Raw genomic sequence first — 13,495 nt, forward strand, 5'->3', positions numbered from 1 at the left:
TGCCGGAAGCTGCCGGAAGTTGCCGGAAGCTGCCGGAAGCTGCGATTCCCGCAGCGGAAGAGGCGCGACTTCTGACTCGCTATGTCCGCGAACAATATGTCGGACCCACGGAGGCCCAACAAAGTGCTGAGGTGAGGCTCCTAGTTGTCATGGTGTTAAAAAAAGAAAAAAGTTCAGCTGTAAATTTAAACGATATAATTGGCTTTACCAAATGATCATAAATTGGACAACATCCCATCTAGCAAGTAGAGGGGAGCGCTAAAGAGCTATAGAAAGGGAAGTGTTATTTAAAGGCAGGACAAGGAAGTCATAAACAGGATGATTTCAGATTATATTAGTTTCCTTTTGGGGAGAAAAGGGTCTTATTAGGTGGGGGTTACCTCATTTTCCTTTTGAAGGATGGAGAGGGGAGAGAGCCCATGTGACAGACTGCCTCATTGGTGCTGACCAGAAAATTCGTGACTGACCGATTAAGACTGCATTTCTGGAGGAAGTTGAAGCTTCTATTAGGTTAGATATTAAGCCCCGATTTGGTAGCTTGGCCAAGTACAGATTTTTGGATCTGTGGTATTCTTTTTAACAAATCTTCTCTCTCTTCCCTCCTCCCCGCTCCCAATCAGAGTCTGTCTAACTGAGAGACGTGATCAAAACTTAAGGCATGAGCGCCACTCTCAGCTGCTACTCTGAGGTTCTCTCAGTTTTGTTCTTTTGCAGGCTATTCATAGTTAACCCCTGTGATAGTCACAGGTCCTTGCTGGCTTCAGGTTCACAGTCTCTGAGTTGGTTATTCTCTTGTTATTTTTCTGATGTTCTAGTCATAGGGAGATCTTTTGCTTGATGATTAGTGGCTGTGATTATGCATTTAAAGCTTTTGAGAGAATACAGTGCATTCAGTTTAGTTGCTCAGTCGTGTCCAACTCTTTGTGAGCTCATGGATTGCAACACACCAGGCTTCCCTGTCCATCACCAACTACCAGAGCTTGCTCAAACTCATGTCCATCCAGTTGGTGATGCCATCCAACTATCTCATCCTCTGTCGTCCCCTTCTCCTCCTGCCTTCAATCTTTGTCACCATCAGGGTCTTGTTCAATGAGTCAGTTCTCTGCATCAGGTGGCCAAAATATTGGAGTTTCAGCTTTAGCATCAGTCCTTCCAATGAATATTCAGGACTGATTTCCCTTAGGATGGACTGGTTGGATCTCCTTGCAGTCCAAGGGGCTCTCAAGAATCTTCTCCAACACCGGAGTTCAAAAGCATCAGTTCTTTGGCCCTCAGCTTTCTTTATGGTCCAACTCTCACATCCATACATGACTACTGGAAAAACGATGTATTTGAGTAGAAGTCCAGTGTTCTTGCCTAGAGAATCCCAGGGACGGGGAGCCTGGTGGGCTTCCATCTATGGGATCGCACAGAGTCCGACACGACTGAAGTGACTTAGCAGCAGCAGCAGCAGCAAACCATTACTTTGCCAGACCTCTGTTGGCAAAGTAATGTCTCTGCTTTTTAATATGCTGCCTAATTCAGTGCATTAAGGAGATTATTATGATTATAATAAGCAGGATAATTAGCAATGTTTGGAGTGCACTTTGGAGCCATGCTCTCCAGGATTAAAACCAGGCAAAATCAAGTACATGAAAGAGAGTTCCCACTGGAACTTCCCTGGTGGTGCGCTGGTTAGGACTTGGTGCTGCCAGTGCAGTGAGCAAGGGTTTAATCCCTGGTTTAGGAAAAAAAAGAAAAAAAAATTCCCCTTGAAGGAGTTACCTTCTTATGCCAGCTGGCTTGCTCAATGATCTTATGTAATTGAGTTTCAGCTTCCCCAGAAGGAGTAATCCAGTGTAGCAGGTGGTGTTGACCACAGCATAGACACTCCTTGCTCAGCTAAAAGATAAACAAAGACTGTGTGTTAGTCGCTCAGTCGTGTCTGACTCTTTGCGACCCCATGGTCTGTCCATGGAATTCTCGAGGCAAGAATACTGGAATGGGTTGCCATTCTCTTCTCCAGGGGATCTTCCTGACCCAGGAATTGAACTGGGTCTCTTGCATTGCAGGCAAATTCTTTACTGCCTGAGCTACCAGGTAAGCCCCTAATTAAGGGCTGTTCTGTTATAAAAGAACAACTGGCCAGAGAATCTAAGGATCTTTCTTGGGCTGATGGCCTTGCCAAAGGACACGAATCCTGAGTCATGAAATCCTTATCATTCTTTTTAACTTCATGATGTAAATCCAGGGGACTTGACCAATGAGGTGTCTTAGTTCCCTTGTGGAAAGTTAGGAGCCCAGTTTAGTAACCTAAGAGGCATTGCCCTCTGTGCACTGGCTGTCTAGGCATTCAGAGGCTAAAGGAGAATGATAACCATTATGGACAAAGACAGACCCTATCGGGGCACAGACCATTTCCATTAGGGGGGTACTGTTAATGGATTCATTCACAGGGATTACTGCAGTTACCATTCAAGCCAGATGTCAGTCAGGTTTTCAGCACATTTGGGAATAGATTCTCCCAGCCTGAAATATGAAGTGTTGCTCCAAACACCTTGCCAAGATAGGTGCAGTTGGTGAGGTCTCTTAGTGAGTGGGGGCAGATCTGATCTAGATTATCATGAGAATGTGGGGTGCAAGTGCAGTGAGATTTACCAGTTAATTGTGTCTAATTGAGTATGTACGGTTATGATGGGAGAAAGGGAAAAACAAGGTATAGGTTGTTCTGGCTGTGAAAGTTGAATTGCATAAGAAACTTTCAGGGGGTTTGGTTGTAGTTTCCTGTGACCTTGAGAATAGAAGGAAAAGCTGGTCACAAGGAGGACCAGGAGGTCTCTAGCATCATGAATAGATTGGAATTTTTTTGTTTTTGTTTTTGACTGTGCAATGTGGTATGCGAGATCTTAGTTCCCTGGTCAGGGATCAAACCCACTGTTCCTTGCATTGATAGTACAGAGTCTTAACCACTGGACTGCCAGGGAAGTCTCAGATTGGAATTTTTATTTATTTATTTATTTTTGGCTGTGCTGGGGGGTCTTTGTTGCTGTGTGGGCTTTTCTCTAGTTGCCGCAAGTTGGGGCTCCTCTTGGTTGCAGTGCAAGGGCTTTTCATTGCAGTGATTTTTTCCTGTTGCGGAGCACAGGCTCTAGGCATGCGGACTTCAGTAGTTGGGGTTCCTGGACTCTAGAGCCCAGGCTCATTAATTGTGGTCCATGGGCTTAGCTGCTCTGCGGCATGTGGAGATATTCCTGGATCAGGGATTGGACCTGTGTGCCCTGCCTTGGCAGGCAGATTCTTTACCACTGAGCTACCAGGGAAGCCCCCAGATTGGAATATTTAATGACAAATCCAGCGGTCTGAAAGCTTACTTTCCTCAGCAATGGCTGGGAGATAAGGGTGAGAACATCATCTTTCCAGGTGAAAACCATAGTAAAAAAAAGAAAAAGAAGAAGGGTTTCAGTCTAGTTAACATATGGTCTTGATCTGGTGTCTGGGACAGAAGCAGTCCACCTTGACGCCAGCTATTCTCTTCCTCATCAGTTTGATTCAGAGGTCTCCAGCGTCTGTTTAGGACTGGATGTCTGACGGAGCTTTCCTTAGCTGTGGGATGTGTACCCACGGCTCAGTGCCTTCTCATTTTGCATCTTTGTCAGTGGTCAGGAGCACTTGGTAAGGTCCCTTCCCATGGGGCTTGAGGGCTGTTTTCCTCTGATGATGTTTTCAGAATACCCAGTCAGCAGGCTCCAGTCTGTGACCAACAGGATCCTTTGAGTTGGGATCTGGGAGGGCTTCTTAAACCTGTTAATGATAGCATAAGACGTGAAAGACTTACAGTAGCTGGTCCTATTAACGTTAGATAGCAAGGGATCAGCAGAAAGTTGTAGAGCAATGGACATTGGTCTACTGGTGACTGTTCCATGTGGAGTGAGTGTATGTTTTCATAGAGGGTACTGGCAACAGTTGGCATGGCCAGAGGCAATACCTTAGGCCAAGGGAGTTCAGTAGTTTAAGCAGTCTAGAGGTTTTCGAGGATCCCATTAGTTCTCTCTACCTTGCCTGATGATAAGTGAAAAGGAGAGTGATAATTCCAAGGAGTCTGCAAGGTTTTCATTAAGGCTTGTACGATTTGCCCAGTGAAGTGGGTGCCTCAGTCCCTGAAGACTATGGAAGGTAGACCCCAAGTTGGAACCACATCTTCTAACAGGTTCCTTGCCATTGTGAGGGCATTAGCCTTGTGGCGAGGGAAGACTTCAGCCCATTAGGAAAGCATGTGTAGAGTAACAAGAACGTACTGATAACCCATACTGGGTGGTGGTTGGATCAAGTCCAGCAATAGGTGCTCAGAAGGTCCGGGGTGGGGAGGTCTGAGGCCTCTGGGAACACAGATGGTTCTTCCAGGATTGCAGGCCTGACAGGTCAAACATTGGTGGTAAACTGCTTTTGTGATTTTGTCTCCCCACCCATGTCTATTCGTCATTTGAGTCATCTTAAAATGCACTGTGATGGGTGAAGGAATGCAAAAACTGAAAAATGAGATTTGTCAGGGAGCTGGGAAGAACCACGTGGCCATCTTGGGTTTCCCATAGCCTTGAATGTTTATCTAATTTACAACCATTGTTTGCCCATCTTAATTTCTCTGTTCAGGAACAGACTGATGTTACAAGGGCATCAAGATGGCCAGGGTCTGGCAATGAGAGATCATGTTTTGCTGAGGCAGAATGGTCTTCATCTATCTGTATCATAATATTTATTTATTTTTCCTGCTCTGTAAACCAGATCTTAGTTCCCCAACCAGGGATTGAACCCAGGTCACCACAGAGAAAGTGCCGAGTCTTAACCACTGGGCCGCCAGGGAATTCTCAATGCCATGATATTTATAGATTCTGTTGCTGCTGTCTTTGCATGAAACGTAACTAGGGCATTTCCTGAACTCTGGTTCAGTCCTTTTAGTGTGAGTCTCAATTTTAATGACAGGTAATTTCTTACCTTCAGAAAGTAAGAGTAGTTTACTTGTTGCCTTTAAAAAAATTTTTTTTTTTAATTTATATTTTTGGCTGCCCTGGCTCTTCTTGCTGCGCGCAGGCTTTCTCTACTGCGGTGAGCAGAGGCTGCTCTCTGGTTGCTGTGCTCAGGTTCTTACTGTGGTGGCTTCTCTTGTTGCGGAGCACGGGCTCTAGAGCGTGGGCTCAGAGTTGTGGTGCACGGGCTTAGTTGCCCCACAGTATGTGGGATCTTCCAGGACCAGGGGTCCAACCCATGTCCCCTGCATTGGCAGGTGGATTCTTAACCACTGGATCATGAGGGAAGTCCCTATTGCCCATTTTTGATGGGGGCCCGAGAGGACTTCAGAAAACCCCTTTGTTTCCATAACATCTCCAAATCATGGATAATCCTAAAGGCATACTGATTCTTGGTAAAAATATTAACAAGCCCTCTGGTAAGGGCTTTTTGGGCCACTTTCATTTATGGGAAGTTTCCTTTTCAAGTAATTCATAATGGTTAGTAATAGCATAATCAGTTTGGGAACAAGGTATCCCTTCTTCATTTTCATTTTAGAGTATGGCCCATCAGCAAACAAGATTATATCAGGATGTTCTTACCTGACAGTTAAGGGGCTTATCTTTGTCAGTAAGGGTAGTGATGTAGCAAGTTAAAGGTGTTGCAACATTTAAGATGTTGCGTAAGTGGAGGAAGCAAAAGGATCTCATAGAAGGTTAATATGCTGGCAGAGACATGTTGAGTCAATTCAGAGTTAAGACCAGTTTTTTGTTTGTTTGCCTTTTTAATACATTTGGGAGATCAGGAGATGCCCCCTCTGCATATATATATATATTTATTTATTTATTTACTTACTTACTTACTTACTTATTTGGCTATTCCAAGTCTTAGTTGCAGCATACAGGATCTTTTAGTTTTGGCATGTGGGATCTAGTTCCTTCCACAAGGATTGAACCCAAGCTGCTTGCAGTGGGCCCACAGAGTCGAACTGGACCACCAGAGAAGTCCCAAGAGTTAAGAAGATTTTGGACAGCGTGAGGAGTCTATAAATAAATGCTGTTACTTCAGATTAGATCTACTGAAGCTTCTACTAACTTTGTAGTTGCAGCTGTAACCCAAGACAGTTGGTATAGGCACTGGCAACTGAATCCAGTTAAATGCTGTGAGAAGAAACAGGCTGTGTTTATTGCTATGCTCTTGTGTGAGCATTCCCAGGGCTTGGTTATTTCTTTCATGCACAAATAAAGTGAAAGGTCTTGAATAATTAGGTAGGTCTAGGGCTGGTGGTTCTTAAAGCACTTTTTTTACTCTTCAGAAAAGCCTACTTATGTATATCTTCCCTAGAAAGGGGCTCAGGGACTAGAAGTTGAGTAAGGTCATTGGGTGGGGAAATGAATAGGGAAAAATTAGGAGCCCGTAGTCTACAGTAGCCAATCAAGTCTAGAAATCCACACAGCTGTCACTTAGTTGTAGGCCTAGGAAATTCTTGGATTAGCCTGATCCTTGTTGGGTTCCTTCAGCACTAGGTAATGAACATTATCTACAGATAATTGTTAATTTTCCCTTGAAGAGTTTATGTTCCTTTTGTCAACTGAAATAATAACCAACCTATAATAAGAATTTTATCTGAGCCAAACGGAGGCCATAGCCCAGGAAACATAGATTCAAAAGCACTTGAATTGTTTTGCCGGACTACAGTATGGCAGAGGCTTATTCAGGCAAAAACGGCAGTTACAGAACTTGTTTGTCAAGAATTATAATTGGAACTTCCCTGGTGGTCCAGTGGTTAAGACTGTGCTTCCACTGCAAGGGGCATGGGTTCTATCCCTGGTCAGGGAAGTTCTGCATGCCTGCAGGTATGGTCAAAAAAAAAAAGGGGAATATGATTAGAGTCGGCAAGATATACGGGTGCTTGTTAAGCAAGGATTCGTTGGGGTCTGAAGATGTTGAGGCCATAAGGTTGCAGTTAGCAGCTGCTAGCAGATACCGTCTTAAGAATAGCTGGTGGTGTGGTTAAATTTGATACAGTTCAGAAAATTCAAGTCCTCACTGATGCATTAACATGGCTACCCGGCTCCATTTGGATGCCTGAAGCACAGTTCTGTCTTGTCCGAACAAAGAACAAACATCAGACACAATGGGTACATTGCTTCAGGGTTTCAAGAGACAGATTAGCACATACACAGCAAGACAGCATGACCTTAGGTCAGGGAAGGGAACCTCATATTCAAAGGAATTGGTACATTGGTATTGTGGGGATAAGGTGAAAGAACATTTATCCCCTCTTCAAAGTGGACATTCTGCACAGTCTGATAACTGCACTTTTTTTTTTTTTTTTTGGTCTAATGGTTAAAGCAGATGTCTGTCTGAGAGGCCACAAGACTGTCTGTTCTAATGAGCATAAAGTTTAAGCCCAGTCATGTCTTAGCTAGGATGACTTCTCCATACCACAGTATGAAAAGTTCTTCCATCACTTTTTAGCAGATAAATGGAATCTTTTATGGATGTGTCTTTGGTTACTGAGCACAGTAAGCAGTCATCCACCTGTTGTGAAAGAGCTCATTTCCTGGGGACTGGTGGGTCCTTACATCTTGACGGAGCACTTGGGAGAAATCTGAAGGGGCCTCAGTGAACCCTTGAGGCACGAGTGTCCAGGCTTACTGCTAATTGTTCCAAGTTAAGGCAGATGGACATCAGCTGTTGGAATCTATAGAGATACTGCAAAAGGCTGAAAAAGATCCACAACAGTGTTTTGAGCCTGCTGGAATTTATGACAAAATGGTGTTCCAGGTTTGGGACAACTGGGAAGGGGGAAATAACTTTGCTAATAACCCTTGAGTCCTGCTTGTTGTTTAGTTGCTCAGTCTGGTCTAACTCTTTGTAACCCCATGGACTGTAGCTTGCTAGACTTCTCTGTCCATGGGGTTTCCCAGGCAAGCATACTGGCTGCTAAGTCGCTTCAATCATGTCCGACTCTATGCAACCCCATAGACGGCGGCCCACCAGGCTCCACTGTCCCTGGGATTCTCTAGGCAAGAACACTGGAGTGGGTTGCCATTTCCTTCTCCAGTGCTTGAAAGTGAAAAGTGAAAGTGAAGTTGCTCAGTCATGTCCGACTCTTAGCGACCCCATGGGCTGCAGCCTACCAGGCTCCTCCGTCCTTGGGATTTTCCAGGCAGGAGTACTGGAGTGGGGTGCCATTGCCTTCTCCAGGGGACTTTCCTGACCTAGGGATTGAACCTGTGTCTCCTGCTTTGCAGGTGAATTCTTTACTGCTGAGCCACCAGAAGCTCCTGAGGGAAGGGATAAATCAGGAGATTGGGACTGACACATACACGCTGGTATATATAAAATAGATAACTAAGAAGGACCTACTGTGTAGCTCAGGAAATTCTACTCAGTGCTCTGTAAAGACCTATATGGGAAAAGAATCAAAAGAAGAGTGGCTATATGAACATGTATAACTGATTCACTTTGCTGGACACCTGAAATAACACAGCATTGTAAATCAACTATACTCCCTATAAAAATTAAAAAACAAAAGAAACTTTCCCCTGGGGCTGGAGTGGGGGGAGGCTCTTAAGTTATGGACAAGTCACCATCCTCACCCATTAGGTTTCCAGACTGGCAGGATCTGCATGTTGTGGTGGCTTCTATAGGGCGTGCCTAATTAGCCCTGGGACATTAGGTCTTCTCTTGTGAGTGTGCGGCTTTGTGTGGCTTTAGGCTTCAGAGGATATTGATGTAATTGAGGGAGAGGTTTAGTTATGTGTCTCTGAATCTTTATAAGCTCTGTATTTTTTATTCTTGCAATGTCAGTATTAGAAACAACGCACAGAGGATTTCCCTGGTGGTCCAGGATTTCGATTCCTGGTCCAGGAAGATCCCGAATGCCGCAGGGCAACTAAACCCGTGCGCTGCAACTACCGAGCTGGAGCTCTAGAGCCTGCGCTCTGCAACAAGAGAAGCCACCGACACTAGAGTAGTCCCAGCTTGCCGCAACTAGAGAAAGCCCGTGCGCAGCAGTGTAGGTTTGGTGCAGCCCAAAAGAAAGAAAGAAAGTACCCAGAGATTTTGAGACACCTCAATTAAATTCAGGGACTTTTGTTGGAATTCTTCCTCTCCGTCAAGGACAGATTGTAAGAACATAAAAGATCTGGTTCACGTTGGTCAGGAAATTTTAAGGTGAAGTCCCCATTGGAAACAAAATGTCTTAGCCCTTTTAACTTAGAAAGGAGAGCTCTACCTAAATAGATCGACTGGGGCTACGTCACATAGTGAAAAAAGAATGTTTTTCAGTCAGAAGTCCCCCAGTCCTTTGTACTGGTTGAGGTAGAAATTCTCTCTGAACTTTTGTTAGATTCTTCCAGTTAGGAAACCTCTTTTTCACTCTGAGGGAGTTGTCATCCTAAGGGAATGGGGTGAAAACATAGCTCCAGACTGCATGGAGATCAAACCAGTCAATCCTAAAGGAAATCAACCCTGAATATTCATTGGAAGGACTGTTGCTGAAGCTCCATTCCTTTGGCCACCTGATGCGAAGAGCCAGCTCATTGGAAAAGACCCTGATGCTGGGAAAGATTGAAGGCAAAAGGAGAAGGGGGTGGCAGAGGATGAGATGGTTGGATAGCATCACCAACTCAATGGACATGGATTTGAGTAAACTGGGTGATAGTGAAGGACAGGTGAGCCTGGTATGCTGTAGTCCATGAGATCACGAGGAGTCAGACACGACTTAGTGACTGAACAACATCTCAGGAAAACACGTGAGAGTCTCAGCACATAGCTTGGCTGTGAGGGACCAAAGGAAGGCCTGCAATCTTGAGAATTCCTGCTGAAGAGGGAACAAGCGGTGTGAGGCAGGTGCATTCAGAGGGAAGGTCTGACAGAGTCACAGAACTGAACAACAACAAGTATCGAGAATTTGATAAGGTTTCCCATTAGATTTAATTTTATTTTCCCCTTGGCTGTTTAAGGGGATTACAAATAACAGCTTACCAGAGAATCCCTCGGAATACTGAGGAGGCAGATATGGGGGCAAGTTGATTACATTTGAGACATTGGTCCTTGGGCCAGCGTTTTGTTGGCGGACCCCTAGGAGGGCATTATTTTAGCTCTCTGGTCTTGGAGCTGTTGTAACTGTAAGACCAACAACTTGGAGAATTTTTGCTTGTAGTCTTACTCTAAGGTCATTTCAAAGTGCTCAGCTGTGGTCATTGGCTCCATCAGCCTGGTGGTCTCCTATCCTCTCTTCTGTATTTTTATCAATCCACTAATCTCAGGAGATAATCTGTGAGCAAACAGGGCCACTAGAGCAGGTTAGGTGACTATCACATGGAACCGAAGCACCATAGGAGGAGGGCTTCCAAGCAAGTGTCTTAAAGTCGGTCGGATTCACCTTTCTTTGTTTTGCATGTTTGAATAACAGACCAGTCAGTAGGGGTAGGGAAGATTCTAGGAACGGTTTATAAAAGGTCTGTTGCTTTTTAAAAATTTTATTTATTTATGGTTGTGTTGGGTCTTCGTTGCTTTGTGCAGGCTTTCACTAGTTGCAGCGAGCAGGGGCTGCTCTATGCGGACTTCTCATTGCAGTGGCTTCCCTTGTTGCGGAGCACAGGCTCTAGGCATATGGGCTTCCGCAGTTGCAGCACACAGGCTTGGTAGTTGCAGCTCGTAGGCTCTAGAGTTCGGGCTCAGAGGTTGTGGTGCACAGGTTAGTTGCTCCACAGCACGTGGAATCTTCCCAGACCAGAGATGGAACCCGTGTTCTTTGCATTGACGGGTGGGTTCTTACCCACTGCCCTATCAGGGAAGTACAGTTGCTGTTTTGCAAGCTTTGTCTGGTTGAGGATTTTTTTTTTTTTTGGCTATGCCCCATGGAATGCAGGCTCTTAGTTCGCCAACCAGGGATAGAACCTGAGACCCCTGCAGTGGAAGCTTGGAGACTTAAACCACTGGACCGCCAGGGAAGTCCTGAAACCCTCACTTTCAAGGGCAGTCTTGTCTCAGGGAAACCTTCCCCATGACAGCCATAGTAATTCTAGGTTGTTTTTAGTCATACTTTGCCATTTTTGTAGATATTTACAGCTTCTGAGATTATAGTTCTTGGTCATAAAAATAAGCAGGTGTGCCAATGGGTAGACTCATTAAAGGACATGGTGGGGTCAGAGATGCTCCCATCTCTCTTGGCTGGCCTTTATCTACACAAAGGAAGACAGACAGACATGAATACTGTAACACTGCAGCCATAACCAGTTACTGTGGCCTGGCCAAGAAAAAGGCCCTGTGCACACCATCACTGACTGCCTACATGGAACCTGGGGCTGGAGAAAGGCTTGAACCAGGAGTAGATCCTACATGGGGACTGTGGGCTGATTCCAAACAAATGGGGAACTGCAGACCAAACCGCCAGCACGTCCCAACAAGGAATCTGGGAACAGAACCAAGGGCCTAGGGTTTCCAGCCAAATGAGGAACTGTAGTCAGAACCACCAGCAGCTCCCAACATGGAACTAGTGATTCCAGACAAATGGGGAACTGGCTGGAAAGCCAGTTAGGTCGGGAGCATGACACAAAGAGAGCAGAGCTCAGAACTGAGAGGAACTTACCCATGGCCTCCAGATCCAGCGAGAAAGACCGTGAACTCAGAAGGGGATTCATGGTACCCCTCCTTGTGTTCCTTGTTGTCCCTGAATGTCAGAGGTTCACTTTGGATCCTGTTGCTGCTACCAAATCTCTTGAAAAACAAAATTCACCTGAGTAAATTCTAAAGGTCTAATTGGCTTTATTGAAGGATTCATGAATCAGGCAACATCTTGTCTAACAAGTAGAGGGGAGCCTTAAAGGCCTATAGAAACGGAAAGGTTTTTAAAGGTGGGGCAAGGAAGTCATAAACAGAAAAAAGGATGATTACAATGTCAGAGACTACATTTCTGGAGGAGGCTGACGCTCCATTCAGGCTAGGTAGTAAGCCCCAGTTTAGTGGCATGGCCTAGCATAAATGACTCCATTTTGGACCTGTGGTTTTATTTTTAACAATGGGGATGGGTCTCAGATTGTGGGTTGGAGGCCCAGGGAAGCATCTGCCCACCCTAGGGGTAGAAGTCGAGTGCCCCTGACCCTGAGCCTGCCGCAGGTACAAGCCCCCACCGAGCGAGTGTAACCCAGCCCTGGATGATCCGACACCAGACTACATGAACCTGCTCGGCATGATCTTCAGCATGTGCGGCCTCATGCTCAAGGTGGGCAGGGCTCGGGTGATGCTAAGTGGAGAAAGCCAGAGCTGTCGTGAAGCCAGAGGTCCGGGTCAGGATGGGCACATTGGATGTTGGTCTGAGGCTTTAAGGCAACTTGGTGAGGTCCTTAGGGTGATGGGGGATGTCAAGGGCTAGGCTTCTTAGGCCTGAGGGGACATGGTGGGGTCAGAGATGCAGTTCAGGGAGTAGGACCAGAACTTGGGTACCTGAGGTTAGCTTTGGGAGGCTGAGACTGAGGGACTCCTGGGGATCAAGGCTGGAGCTGCAACAGGTGAAACTGGGATTGGAACCGGTGGGAGAATGGCTCATTGGGGTGCCTCTCACTGACCTAACCCATCTGTCCACCCACCTCTTCCAGCTGAAGTGGTGTGCTTGGGTCGCTGTCTACTGCTCCTTCATCAGCTTTGCCAACTCCCGGAGCTCTGAGGATACGAAGCAGATGATGAGTAGCTTCATGTGAGGCTGGGTCTGGGGAGGGAGGGACTCCTGGGGGAGGGGTGGGAGCCCCCCCCGCCTCTCCATCCTGGACTGACACCTCTCTCCCATCTCAGGCTGTCCATCTCTGCCGTGGTGATGTCATATCTGCAGAACCCTCAGCCCATGACGCCCCCCTGGTGATGTCAGCCTAGAGGGGTCACGTCCTGGGCCTCTCTAGCCACCTTGCCCTAGGCCTCACCTGTGGCTGCTCAGCCTCCTGCCGTCAGCTGCGGTGCTGGGCTTCCCTTGGCGAGGCAGTCTCTGGGTCTGCAGCTGGACAGAGGGAACCTGGCCCTGACCCTGGGATCTCACGGCTGCTGGAGCAGAGAGAGGAATCCCCTGGGCCTAACCTCCGATCCCCACCTTTTCCTGCCCTGCCTGCTCCCAGGGGAGACGCTATCCATGTTTCTAGGTGTACCCACTCATTTTCTTGTTGAAACCCGTTAATAAAGTTTTGCATTCTGGCTGTTCTCTGCGACCCCTCTCTCCTGTGCATGGGGGCTGTTTGTCCTAATAGAGGGAAGGGCTCCACCTTCCCACTCAGTCAGGTCTGGGGTGGGGCCCCAGTCTGGAGCCTTTTGGTTAGTTCATTTGCTTATTTCGCAAGACTCAAGCCTTAAGCCAGCTGCCAGAGGCTAAACAGTGATCTCTGCCCTCTGACAACTCAGAAGATAGCTCTGCTGATCTAAGGAATCTGGGCTTTGGTTTTCTCAGAAGAGTGAGGGTAATGTCAGCACATCGGATGGACTGGTAGGGACTGGGGAAGGTAGGAAGTTCTCCCCT

The 13,495-nt window shown here is 46.5% G+C and overlaps 1 protein-coding gene across 1 annotated transcript; it reads left to right on the forward strand.

Moving 5' to 3' along the window:
• Positions 1 to 23: 23 nt before the first annotated feature.
• WDR83OS (WD repeat domain 83 opposite strand) lies at positions 24 to 13,183 on the forward strand. The gene is made up of 4 exons (XM_061422010.1): positions 24 to 131; positions 12,115 to 12,220; positions 12,594 to 12,691; positions 12,787 to 13,183. The coding sequence occupies exons 1-4, from the start codon at positions 82 to 84 to the stop codon at positions 12,851 to 12,853; spliced, it is 321 nt and encodes a 106-aa protein (XP_061277994.1). The 5' UTR covers positions 24 to 81; the 3' UTR covers positions 12,854 to 13,183.
• Positions 13,184 to 13,495: the final 312 nt, after the last annotated feature.

This window comes from Bos javanicus, chromosome 7 (assembly GCF_032452875.1).
Source record: "Bos javanicus breed banteng chromosome 7, ARS-OSU_banteng_1.0, whole genome shotgun sequence".
Classification (NCBI taxonomy): Eukaryota; Metazoa; Chordata; class Mammalia; order Artiodactyla; family Bovidae; genus Bos; species Bos javanicus.